The sequence below is a fragment of the Corvus kubaryi genome, unplaced genomic scaffold (assembly GCF_017639235.1).
Source record: "Corvus kubaryi isolate FWS band 111438036 unplaced genomic scaffold, C.kubaryi_AGA036_p1.0 split1-131, whole genome shotgun sequence".
Lineage (NCBI taxonomy): Eukaryota > Metazoa > Chordata > Aves > Passeriformes > Corvidae > Corvus > Corvus kubaryi.
Window position 1 is genome coordinate 8,810,217 of NW_024582073.1, and position 13,481 is coordinate 8,823,697.

Genomic DNA, 13,481 nt, shown 5'->3' on the forward strand with positions numbered 1-13,481 from the left:
ATTCTGTTGGCAATCCAAACCTCCTTTCCTTTGTAACCCCTTGTTATTCCTTCATTTTAGGCTTAAATTTTCTGGAATTATTTCTAGGATTTTTTTTTTTGTCGTTTTCTGACAAGTTTTGCCATCCTTCCTGTCTCTTATAGGAGATCTGATGAAGCTATCACCTGCATTGGAAGGGTATATCTGAATGCAGAAGAGTATTAATACTTTTCTGAAAATGTTTCCCTTTTAGGCCTTTGTAGCGGGTTGGGTTTGTAACCGGGCGGAAACACCAATTTAGTGTAGTGGTTTGGTCCAAGATATTCATTACTGTTTATCTTCTGTGAGATAAGAATTAGGAGAAACGCAAAGCAGGCACCAAACTTGAAAGAATATAAAGAAGTTTATTAACAGACCTAAAAGAAGAAAAAAAAATACCACACCTTCAGGACTCTTCTCCTCCCCCCACCTTCCTCCCTTCTCCCACTGACAATGTAAAAAGACAACCCTTGAGATGTTCAGTCTGTTTACCACTTCCATAATAACCTTGTTCAGTCCATTTAGGAAGAGGAGTCTCTCTGCTCGTGCTATGAAAACATTATCACAACGAGACAGCCGCCCACTTCCAAATAACTTAGTTCAGTCCATTTAGGAGGAGGAGTCTCTCTGCTCGCATGTGAGTCCCTTCGCCCCAGCTTGCAGCTTTTCCCACAACTGCTTTCGAGGGTCCACTCTTGAAGTTTTTTGGGGTACAATTTTAAGGTTGAGCCGTTCAGAAACAAAAGTTCTTTTCACCCATCTCTGGGAGCATTTCATCTCTAAGAAATCTTTGGGAGCATCTCTAGGAACTGAGGTTTTCTCCTTTCCCATTTGGAGCAAAAGTCCTCATCGCTTCCCTCTCTCCCTGTTCAAATTTCTCATGAAATTACAGCTGCGTCAGCATCTGCCTATCTCAGGGCAGGTGCTTTTGCTCACAAGTACAAGTTGAACACTCCACCCCCCCATATCTTCATGAAATTACAACGGGTACTCTGATATATCATAGCTTCACAACAGAATTTCAGCTTTAAGCATCTCCTCTTTCTCTTCCCTAGTTTTTCAGCTCTTCACAGCAAGAAAAGCGTTAATCTCACCTAGGCCTTGCAGCTGGAATGTGGCTTATCGCAGTGGAGAGGGGGGGGAGCCCAGCCGCTCTGGCTGCCCACAGCAAGGCTGTGGGAGGGTTCCGCGGGTGGAACAGGGCCCATCGACTCCAGAATGGCCGGGCCCGCTGTTTTGGCTTTAATTCTCAGAAGCATCTTACTCTTTTTATTCCCCATGGGGCCTGCAGCCACCTGTCCCAGCACTGGAAACAAGAGAGAGCTCTGCCTCAGGGTTTCTATTCTTAAGTGTGCATCACAGAGGCGGTCACAACTTTAAGTGGCTTGAAGAATTGTCCATATTCAAACTGGCCAGCTGATAGGTTCTGTCAGGTCACAGAGGAAGCTGTAAACACCCCTTTGCACTTCCGGGGCTATGCTTTGCCAACCCATGACAGCCTTTCTTTTCATTAAAGTGTGCTTTAGATCACAGTGGGAGTGAACAAATTCCTGCAGAAAAGTTAAACAATAACATCTATTTATAGTTAAAGTTTTTCTCTTTTGTGAAAACGAATTACTATGTAATGTTCTAGCAAAGTCATTACTATCTTGACCTGTCATTTACAGTTTCAATAGTTAAGAAATGCGTAACAAAATACAAGTTCATTTTTCCCATCTTACTGTTATAACCTACTCCCAACAGCCAGTGGTGTCTTGTGATGACATAAGCCATATTATCTTCAAGATTTGTCTTTTCTTTTCCCTTCAAGCAAAGGAATTCATTTAGCAAAACTATTAAGAAATTAAATGTGCAGTACTTCGGTGTTATTGAGACAAGCCTTCCATTTAACAAGATTGAGGAAGTTATACACAGTATGAATAATACTATCTACATTTATGCTTCTTAGGGTGAAATGATCTCAGCGTTGTTAGTCCTTGGGAGTTCAAGGCCAAAAGTGATATCTAGTGTGTTCTGGAAGAAATTATCTCTTTCAGTTTGAATTTCATGCATTTCTTTTAAATGATGTGGGAAAACAAGTTTCTTCAGAGGTTTTCTGTGTAAATCATTCAGCATGAGACACTATGCTGTCTAAATTAATCCTCAAATCAGTTCTTGTATGATTCCGTACACAGGTCAGCATAGGAGAGCTTATGGATCTTGTCTGGTAAATTGTTTAATAATGGGATATTTGTTGTTTATTTGAGTGGATAAAGTATGATCACCAAAAGCAAGGGTGAGAACCCATGAACTCCTCCTGTAGCTGTTGTACTCTGGGGGTTTTTTTCCTTAATCCGTGGAGTCTTAGAGCAATTGCTTCAAGGCTTCAGCAAAATGGGCCACTCCCACTGTCCTGGAAAGTGGCCTAAGAGTTCAAGCCCTAGCAGGTTTGGCTCGGCCTAGGCTCCAGATCTCCCATTTCTAGGCAAGGCTGCTATAAGATGGGAAGAAAGAAGTCTGCCACCTCTTGTGCCTGTCTCTGAATAGATAAGCCTTCCAAATCCTGACTCAGTAAGACACTTATTCAGGCGTGCATGTTAAGCTGTACTTAACTTCTTTTCTGCTGGCTAGCTCCCAGATGTTCTTTGCTCAGCACAGAGAAGTACTGGATTCTGGGTTACTGACAATATTTAATCTGCACAGTACTGGGAACAAAACCCTTACGTAGGCTTTGCAAATTCTCATCTAGAGGTTTTAAACAGCATTTTTCAGCTTTTGAAGTGTCTAAATATAGATCAGAAAGTGGCTCTTTTGTCTTTCATGTTTCTACATCTTTACTGTTTTGTATGTGTGATTTATTTATTTATTTACCAAAATCAATTCCCCAACTTCTTTTCATTTCTTCCCTCTCAAGTGGCGAGTAAGAAAAGAAGCTATGATGGGTCTTGCGCAGCTGTACAAGAAGTATTGTCTTCATGCTGAGGCTGGAAAAGATGCTGCAGAGAAAGTGAGCTGGATAAAGGATAAACTTTTGCACATATATTATCAAAATAGCATTGATGACAAGTGAGTCAGTCTAAGTCTTTCTAATTTTAATTGTATCGTGATGCGAGATACTCTGAAAATATGTCTTTATGTTGTGAAAGCTGTTGTATTCTGTATTTGTGGGTTGATGTATGGTGTGTTTAATAATCATGAAGATATATATGCAGATACTCAGTGTTGTTGCATTGTTTTTTCATGGATTCATTTTTATATATTGGTGGGACTAGATCTATGATGGTGGTAGATTTTCATTAACTAAGTACTGTGTAAAAAAAAAAATTGTCAGATTTGGCATTTACTATGCCAGTTCTTGTTTGCCTCACTGCTTTCCAGAGGCCAGGCTGTTAAAATCCATGATCTGTGAGTGTTACGTGTGTGCACACCACAGTACATGCACAAACCTCTCCTTTTGGTATGGACCCTTTAGGTAGACCAAAAGCTGAAGAAACATCACCGGAGCTTTCACATTTGTTTCATCTTCTGTATGTTGTCACTCAGTCCTTTTGACTTTTTGAAACACCATTTTGGTGTTGAAAAACATATTTTGGCCAAGGTTTTGGACAATTATTAATAGTCTTTCAGAAAGAAACTCTGAGATCCCACAAAGGTGGAATTTCAGCCTAGATTTTTAGTATGGTAGACTCAAAATTGTTTATAGTGTTTCTTAGCACCTTCCTTACACAGTCTACTATTTCAGTATGTTTTGTTATCTTGGTGGTTAGTCTGAATGAGCTAACAGCCTCCTTCGGTTGCCAGTTATGATACTAAATTTTTAGCCACTGCAGTGGTGAAGGCTCTTGTTTTGTTCATCTGGCTGATCATAAGTGGGCAAGAGTTACATATTTGATTAGTTGGCACCATTTTTGAAACTCAGGAGATCTTCACATAGTTTATACAAAGCTAGTTCAGCACGTACATAAAAATATACTGTAGTTTGCATTGAGAGGTTTCTGGTTTTTCTACCTTGTTCACATCTTGTTGTCAGTACACAGGTTTGATAGTGGACAGAGAATGAATCAAAGTTGTATAGTGAATGAGGCAGATGTTTTCTGTATTTCTGCTCACAGCAAATGCAGAACACTGTTGGAAACGAGGCAAGGAAATTTAAGGACAGTGTCATCAAAGCTGAGTTTCTTTTCTCTGACATGACTTCTGAAAGTCTGATTACACCATTGAAACTAGCTTTTTCATGAGGAGGCATGGATTGTATCCTGTTTGTTTTCTGGGTATCCACACAGAAAGATTGGTGGCTTGATTTTTAATGTTCTTCTAGGTACCCTGAATTTTAATTCAAATTCTACTAGTTTTTAAGGCTGACAATGAAGTTCTTGCTCAGTCACACCATTGGGTTGGTTTCCTGATCTCAGTGGGAGGGATAAATGTATTTCTGTTATTGTCAGGATTTTAAAGATTTAACACCTGAAGAGCTGTAGAAATGCTATGATCTTTTAAGACAGAGTCTATCCAATCCTTCAAACACATAAGCAAGCGTGAGACAAAATTAGCTGACTCTGGCCTATTTTCCTTTAGTAATTCGGCAGAGAGGATAAAAAGTAGCAGTGGACAGCTCTGAGCCTTGGAGTATTTTCCAGAGGCTGCATGGATAACACAGTTCTTTCAGAAGATAATAGTGCAGTATCACACAGAGTTCAGGCATAAAGTGGAATAGAATAGATGTTTTTTCCACAAATTGATAATTCGGTCACTTGTTAATGTTTTTGTTGTGGCTTGACTGTTGATGTACTCAGCTACTCAAGACTGAAGACTTGTAACTGTAAGAGCTGCCTCTCACGTGTTCTCTGAGCTTCTCTGTTTTACAATTAATACATAAAGAATGGAGTGAAATGACCACATCTGTAACAGTGCCCTGTTACCAACTATTGTTATGCTAGCCAATCATTTTCCTCACAGGAGAGAAGTGTGGCTTGGAGTTATGCCCGCTTTGTAAATCTTGACCCTGAGCAACAGGGACCAGGGAAGGGCTGGTACAGTCTCTCCATTCGTATTGACAGCTTTTCTAGAACATGTATCTATAGAGGCATGGGCTTAAGCAATGTTCATAAATTGGTAAGAACTCTGATGCCTCCAATCTCCTAGTGTGTTAAACAGATAGTCCCTTGAGATCTGAAGATCTTGTTCCCCAAACAATTTAGTTCTTGGAGTTACCAGTGGGAAAGTGTACATTTAAAGAGACAAAGCCAAGTTTTCTTTAATACTAATGAGCTGTCTTGAAATAGTTGTAATAGATATTCATGGTCATCCTTTTATTTCTCTGCCTTGCCATCATGTCTATTGGAATTTTCTTTGAACAGAAATAAGCTGTGTGAGCAGAAATAAGGTGTGTTTGATCTGTACAGCTGTGGTCTCTGTACAAGGTACTCCCAGAGTACTTGCTAGTACTAGTACATAGTGAAAAAGTTTTAAAATTCAAGCACACACAGTATTTGTCCATAAATATCAAACTCTGTAGCTGAACATTGTGCACAGCTTTCAGTAGGATGAAGTAAATTAATGTTTGAATGTTCTTTCATTTGGAGGAGCTATGATTAGATGAACTACTACTCACTTGTATTTTGTAGTTCAAAGTTGGTATTTAGTGTAAAACTTTAAATGTGTATTTAAGAAAGATAATTGGAGAATGCTTTTGCTGGTTTGGTTTGTTCTCACTTAGTTTTCCTTTTGCCCCTTTAGTTGTGTATGTTTTGGTGTTCTTTCATCTCCACCTTTTTACTCCTGATTTTTAGCTTGTGTATAAGAATAATGAGTAGTTTCTCGGGTACAACAGTCAATCTTAACCATTCCCTCGAGGATACTTCAGATTTTTTCTTTTTCTCCCCTTTGAGTTCTATTCTTTCTCCTTTATTTGAGTTTTTTACTGTGTTCCTTCCTTCTAAATATTAGAATAAACAAAGGGAAATTCTCAGATCATAAAGACAGGGAGAATTTGGATGGTGAGAGATTACTCCCTCTTAGAGGTAAAAGAACGTGGAAAAGCTCTCAAGGAGCAGTTCTTGCTAATCTTTCTATCAGCAGTGGAAGGAATCTTTATAGCTGAGAAAAAGGCCACTACTATTTTGTCTTCTTTGTTGAAAAATCTAGTTTTAATGACTTGCACTATTTCTTGCTTTTTTAGCTTGTCTGAAAGGTATCACTGCTGTTCAGCATGTAGAGTTTTTTTCTTCTTTTTGTGCAGATTACTGGTAGAGAAAATCTTTGCTCAGTATCTTGTTCCACACAATTTGGAAACAGAAGAGCGAATGAAGTGTTTGTACTATTTGTATGCTAGCTTGGATCCAAATGCTGTCAAGTGAGTATAGTTTGTATTCAACAAATACTTGCTTCCTCAGGCTTTTCTAACATCTGTTATCTTACTTGTATTATATAATAAAAATAAAAATAACGGATGCTTAGCATTATTTGCAAGTAGCATAGTATTTCAAAACATTTTCCTATTATATACAAACTCAATACATCCATTAGACAAAAAGATCCCATGATATTTGAGAAGAGTGGTTTTATCCATTCTTTTTCATCAAATAAGAACAATGCAGACTTAAAAGTGTGCAAGTGATGACTTCTAGGTTTGCTCTATATTAGGGACCATGATGAAAATACCTGTAACTGAATTCAGGTTGATGGTGGCCCGTTTTTTATTTGTGTGGTTTTAAGAAATACTGTGGGTGTCCTGCATATGTTGCATTGTTGCAAGAGAGATGCTATTCAGTAAAAAGAGAAAATCAGTTCCACCTTATTTTGAACAGTTATTTTTAATACTCACTAAGTTTTGATTGTACCTAGCAGGCGTTGCACTTCTAAGGTAAATAAACAATCTTGTTTATTAAAACATCCAGCATGTTCTTGTCATGAAGAAGCTTTTCTTTTCTGGTTTCCCGTTTTTTCAGAGCACTGAATGAGATGTGGAAGTGCCAGAACATGCTAAGGAGTCATGTACGAGAATTGCTGGATTTGCATAAGCAGCCCACTGTACGGTTTTGAAAATATTTATACTTTATCAAGTGGACCTCTTGGACTAATTTACTGGGGTGTTTTAATACTGTATTATTTGTTCAGTGTAACTTTGTTATTCGCTGATTTCTGTATGTAGACAACGTTCCATTCTCATTGAGTAAAGTTGCTTTCTGTAATACTTGAAGGTATATGACCTCCTTCTGTTGAACATCCTTTCGTAGTACTACTGAAGAACTTCGGAAGAAGTTTAGAAAGTTTCAAAGCTTTTTTGTTTGCTTTTGACAGACCTTTTTTCTTTTTCACTTTCTAACAGGTTTTGAAAATGGAATGTATTGTAGCATAAAGCAGTGGTTTCTTTGTTGCTTAGAAAAAACAAGTTTTTAAGTATTTTTACTGGAATTTTACTAGTAGAAATTTTAGGTAGAAGGAGTAGAAGGGCATTGCTTTGGGGTTTTGGTGAGGGAGTGGGCTTGTGGAAATTTCCTGTTTTGGGGGCTAATGGGGTCTTTTTCCAACAATTGATTTTGACCTGTTATGTGAATTAATGAATTTTTGCATTTTTTTGATGTTACAAGATTTTTCCCCTTTCTGTGTGTAGTAGCTGCTAATCGTAGTTACACTATTCTAGTATCTATTCTTAAAACAAAAACATAAGATTCAGGAGTAGAAAGTAGTGCTGCAGAAGAACTAACAGACCAGCTTAAAGGTGTATTTTATAAAGGAGAAATGGCTGATTTGTTTGTCTGTTTTTGCTGTTGTCCTCAGTCAGAAGCAAACAGTGCCGCCATGTTTGGAAAGCTGATGACCATAGCAAGTAAGTGTTACTAACTTTCTGTAAACATTCTATAAACTACTGCAGCATTCCTGAAAACTATTTCTGTGAATCTTGGCATGCTGAAGTGGCAAATTTATCTCATGTTAAACTGTTTTTAATCATACAGAAAACCTTCCAGATCCTGGAAAGGCACAAGATTTTGTGAAGAAATTCAATCAGGTTTTGGGTGATGATGAGAAACTTCGGTCCCAGCTTGAACTGTTAATTAGCCCTACGTGTTCTTGTAAACAGGCAGATGTCTGTGTGGTAAGGAAATGGAAAAGCAGACTTTTATACAATAAGTATTTGTGCTTAAAATAGCTACCTGGAATTAAAGGTTTCCTTAATTACCTAAACATGGTTTTTACACGTTTCCAATTTTCATAAAATGCCTTTTTGGTTAACCTGTAGAGATTAGGAAAAAGATAATTAGGATCACCATCTTAAGAAAACATTAGTTTTATTCCTTCCTGGGATTATGAGCAACAAGCATAATGTCTAAAAGACTAATTTATTTCTTTAAAATATTTTATTTAGAGTGCCTCTTTCGTGGTAGGGTTCCCAAACTGTCTTCTCACCCTGATTCAGCTTCCAAGTACCAGCAAGTTATCTATTACCATCTATATATTATTAATTTATTTTTCATCCTATATGATGAATCCTATATCCTCTTCCTATATCCTCAAAATAATATTTTGAGGTCAGTCTTTCTCATGGTTTTTAACCTCTTTGAGGAAAATACACACCTTAGTATTAAATTGTACTTTTCCAGACTCTGCCAACCACCACATTTTTTTTTATGTGGTCCAAAGCAAAGTAAGCAATTTCATTGACAGAAATTACAATGATCACAAAGAGTATCTACAAACAAATATAGACTTCTTGGGTTTTGTCTAATAGCCTAGAAATTGTGCAGGGAAGGGAGCAGGACAACTTTTTCATTCCTATGAGGTTTCACGTACTACAGGGTTACCCACAGTTTTCTGGATTACACTTGACAACAAACACACATTCTGTGCACTGCACTCTTCCTTGATTGTGTTCTGGATCTGGGCTGCAATTCTTAAGAACCCCTGAAGAACTCTTAACTAGAAACCTATTTAAATAGTTTTGTAAAGTATTGATCCTTTGAATATAACATGATAAAGAGCGGTGTGGAGATACCACCCCCACCCCCCCCCTAAAATATGTTTCACTATATGGACTGTGGTAAAAAGAAGTGACTATATTTAGCTTACTCAACATACTTAAGAAGTAAGTAAAATGAGTATAATTCTTGTTTGTATCTAACATTCTTGTAGAGGGAGATAGCCCGGAAACTTGCAAATCCTAAGCAGCCAACAAATCCTTTTCTAGAAATGGTCAAATTTCTTTTGGAAAGAATTGCCCCTGTACATATTGACTCAGAAGCCATTAGGTAAGTTTGAAAGATCATGAGCAATTGACTCGTGGATGATTATAAAGGTGGTAGAAATGGCAAAAGAAAAAATAGTTTTCTTGGGGTTTGAATTGGTCTGTCGTAGCACTGAATGTGTGGGTGAGTTTCTAATTAAATTATGTAGATGTATTCATTCCCAGCAACCTAGAGGATGCAGCTTTTTTTGATGCTGTTTTGTGGTGCCATCTGCAAAATTATTTTAAAAATTTAGTAGTTCATGGTGAAAATTCTATTTGTGTGGCTTTAGGTGAAAACTATGAACATAATTTTCACATAGTTAACTGCAACAGTCTTCCATATAGCATCTGAATTAATTAGCTTTTGTGGGATTGTGTAAGAGAATGTTTTGATTCCTTTTGAGACTTGTCTGGTAACCTAATTACATTCTGAAACTTGTGCAAGTATGTGTTGATCTAATGCCACCAGCATGGTGGGGGGGTTTGGGATGGATTTTTTTCCCCCTAAAGAATTAGTTTTGCAGAAAGTGAAATTAGAAGGAAAAGGACTAATGTAATAACCCAAATAAAAATAGCAAAAACGAAACAGCAATGCCAACACCACCCCCAAAGGACTTTTGCCTTCCCTTTATATGTTGTGAAAACCAAGTAATCTTGCTTATATCTCCAACCTTTAACACTGTCATACTTGTTTGTTTCTTTTTGTATCTCTCATTTCAGTGCACTAGTAAAACTAATGAATAAATCCATAGAGGGGACAGCTGATGATGAAGAGGAGGGTGTAAGTCCTGATACTGCTATTCGTGCAGGACTTGAACTTCTCAAGGTAATCTACATTAATGCAGCTGTAATCTATAATGGACGGAACAAAAGTGGTATGAGTAAGAATTAATGTTAGCACGGCTTTAATAGTTATTACTTAGATAATTACTTTTTTAATGTATGAAACTGGTTATTAATACTCACTTGAAAGAAGAAGAATGAAAAAGATGGTTTGTTGGAAGAAGTATGTTTTGAAAAGGGTGCCAAGAGTTGAAATGTACATGTTAAAGCAGAAATTGTTTCCTGCTTAGGGAAGTAGTAGAGAAGATGGTGTAGAGGTGAAGTGAAAGGAAGAGAACAGGGAAACTGGGAGAGACCTTCTTTGGGGCATGTATGACACTGGAAGGAAAGCAAGCAGTTAGCTCAAGAGCCTCATCATGTAGCAAAAGAAAGGGAACTTGTGTTTTCAGTGGTGCTGAGAAGTGGAAGGGGGAGAAAGAAGGATTTGAAATAGCTGTAAAACAGTATCCCATGTTTTGTTTGTAGATATCTTAACCTTCTTGGTTTCTTTTCTGCTCAGGGACTATAGACTCTGGGGAAATTAAAATTTCAGTTCAGTTACTGAATGTAATAGTTTCATATGGGCATCTAACAGCTATTTATATTGATGGTAATGTTAATAAACAGCTATCATTTAGTTTTTCTGATTATTAATTTACTATGAATAAATATACCTTTGTTTTAATGTGTATCTGCAGGTTCTGTCCTTTACACATCCTACCTCGTTTCACTCTGCAGAGACCTATGAGTCTCTACTGCAGTGCCTCAGGATGGAAGATGATAAGGTAGCTGAGGCAGCCATACAGATTTTCAGAAACACGGGTCACAAAATAGAAACAGACTTGCCACAGATACGATCGTGAGTATTCTGTTACGTGCTGCTTTTCATATCTGGAATTCTCCCTCTTGATGGTTTATTCAGTGTGTTGCCCCTGTATAGTCTTGTTAATATGAACAGCTTCTCTTGGTTTTGATTTCCTTCAGTATCTTTCTGTCCCCATCCCTTCGTTTTTAAATTCTGTGCTCTCGCAGTTTTTGCATATTTACTGAACATCTTAGGAACTTCTTAAAAATCTTCTTATAATAGACACATTAAAACCAGTGCATAGCAAATTTCCTAGCTTACAAAATAAGAAACAGCAAAAATACAGCAGATATAATTCCTTGGCATAATTTCTACTCATATCTGTCCTTCACACAATTTTTCTATCTTTGTAAGGAATGCAGATATAATCTCTGATATGGTTAACAGCTCTGTTTGTTATTAAACAAGATGGGAAACAAAGTCTAAAAGCAGGCATGAATTTCTAGCAAGGAATAATTGGTTGTCTGTAAGTTGTCATGCAATTCATGCTGTGCTGCTGATTAAAGCTGCATAATGTACTATTCACAGACTATTAAATACCTTGTGAGTAACATCTGAAACCTTAAAATCAGTCTGTAAGTAATTTAACGTGTCCAGATTATAAATCATGGGTTTCAAGTTCTCATATATTGAAATAGCATTTTGGATATTGCCATGCTAAAATGCATACCAATCTCCACTTCTAAGTTTGCTGTAAATTAAAGCCATAACCTCAGCGATTCTTTGGAATGTGGATCAGATTTTGGACAAAAGGAAAATACTACAAATTCAGGTATATGAGATAGGTTTTAAGACATCTGTAGGGGTAAAGAGAAGGAAAAGCCCAGTAGTCCCCATTGTCAGTACAGTTCCCAGTATAGTCCCAAGTGTCTTTGGTTCCCTGCCAGAATTGAATCAAGACTCTGTATTGCTGGGCTATATCATGTTCTCTCAAAGGATCTAGTGTTGCTGTGTTTTTCTTTGACTTTGTGCCTTAACCAGGTATTGGTGAAGTTTAGTCTGGGAGGTCTCAACTTAAAAATGTAAGTGTCAAAGTGGACGTAGCATGGTTTCCAGGCAAGTTAGGTTGGCGTTCTGAAAGCCAAAAGCCATGTCAGTGTTTACACTTGACACAAAGAAAAAGAAGACTGAGGACAAGAAGATGTTCCAGATTTCATGTATTCAGAAATCTTTACCATAAATGAAAGATTTGATACAATCAACAAGATAGTTTGTTTCAAGTGACCTGTTTGTGGCTTGGGGTTTTTTTAAAGGCTGCTGTGAGCAGGCTACTTGCTGTCCTTTGAAGCAGTGTTCACCTGTGGCTGCTCAAGTTCTTGCTTGTACAGGAAATGAATAGGGCTTTTGTACTGGTTCATGGACAAAGACTACCCGTATGACTCGGGAGCCTGATGGAAGCACTGGCCATGCTCAAAGAGAGCCTATGGACCATGTGTAAACTTGTAGATGTAAACATGTAAAGGTGCATGTCAATGTGTCAGGTTTCACCTTTTGCAGATTTGTGTGAGTTGGGATGTGCTGAGGTGTGGTTTGTAACTGCTGCACCAGGGCCTGGCAAAGACACTTTAATGTACATGTACTTTTAACACCATGAAAACTGTAGATTAGGCATTGAAGCTTACTTCAACTCTGTAGGTTTTACTGAATTCTTTACTATTTTGGTTCTTAATCCAATTTGTGGAATCTTGGCATGTTTGGGAAGAGATTTTCTACTTCACAATACTGTTAACATGTTTCTGAGGGTCTTTGGTTTAGTTTTGGATTTCGTGGGGGTTTTGAGGAAAATGTTTGAGGTTTGATTCTTTCAACCCGGCAAGTTGCTCTTTAGCCTGTGGTTGCTGATTTTCTTTATGTAGAATGTGTCAGCGAATGGTGGATGCTGAATAATCCGTATACTGAATACTGTATTGTGAAAGAGCTTTTCAGGAAAGCAGGGAAAATTTTGGGGATGTTTCTGTGTCAGACTTCCTGGGCAATTTTGTTTTTTCTGTCAGTTGCTGGGTGAGGTGCAGGGTGAGCTTCCCGAGTTAGTGTCTCGGCTGCTGAGCTCCGAGGGGACAGGCCTGCCTTCCAGCACTGCCTGGGGAGGGAAACTGAACCACCTGACCAGCCTGGACCTGGTCTCTGGAGTGGCTTCTGCCTTGCACTTTCCTTTGGTGCCTTCTGATCAGCAGAGAGATTTCAGGAGATTCAAATTCAAAATCTCACAACAAAGCAGTTGTTTACTTGGGTATACATTGCAATTAAAAGTTCCAGTTGTAAAAGCCTGTAAACACACTGATGTTTAGTGGTTATTCTTAGCTTTCACAGATTTTCTTCAGCCCTGTCGTTCCCAGGCTCAGATAATAAGTCCAGGAATTCACCCAAACTGAAATTGTCATATTGCCCCCACCTTCTATTTGTCTTCCTAAACAGCTTTATTTTGACCATTAATTTCTTTCATGTTTGATTTTTTTTTTTCCGGTGAGCTGTTTTCTTCTCGTATGTGTGTGGTCAGATATTCAACAAGTATTACTAAATACAATTCTGTCCTGCTTTTTAGTTTGTGATTGTGATCTTTCCTGAACAGACTTC

The 13,481-nt window shown here is 37.9% G+C and overlaps 1 protein-coding gene across 5 annotated transcripts in view; it reads left to right on the top strand.

The window, feature by feature from the left end:
- Positions 1-13,481, top strand: part of PDS5A (PDS5 cohesin associated factor A) — a 93,243-nt gene that overhangs the window by 46,767 nt on the left and 32,995 nt on the right. For all 5 annotated transcript variants that reach the window (XR_006020458.1, XR_006020457.1, XM_042052918.1 and 2 more), the window contains exons 12-19: positions 2,912-3,063; positions 6,236-6,349; positions 6,945-7,026; positions 7,777-7,825; positions 7,953-8,092; positions 9,127-9,242; positions 9,941-10,046; positions 10,741-10,901. Coding sequence is in view for 3 of the 5 variants with exons in the window: in XM_042052918.1 (XP_041908852.1) it covers positions 2,912-3,063; positions 6,236-6,349; positions 6,945-7,026; positions 7,777-7,825; positions 7,953-8,092; positions 9,127-9,242; positions 9,941-10,046; positions 10,741-10,901 (920 nt within the window). In the remaining 2 variants the exon portion in view is untranslated. The remainder of the gene's footprint in view (positions 1-2,911; positions 3,064-6,235; positions 6,350-6,944; positions 7,027-7,776; positions 7,826-7,952; positions 8,093-9,126; positions 9,243-9,940; positions 10,047-10,740; positions 10,902-13,481) is intronic.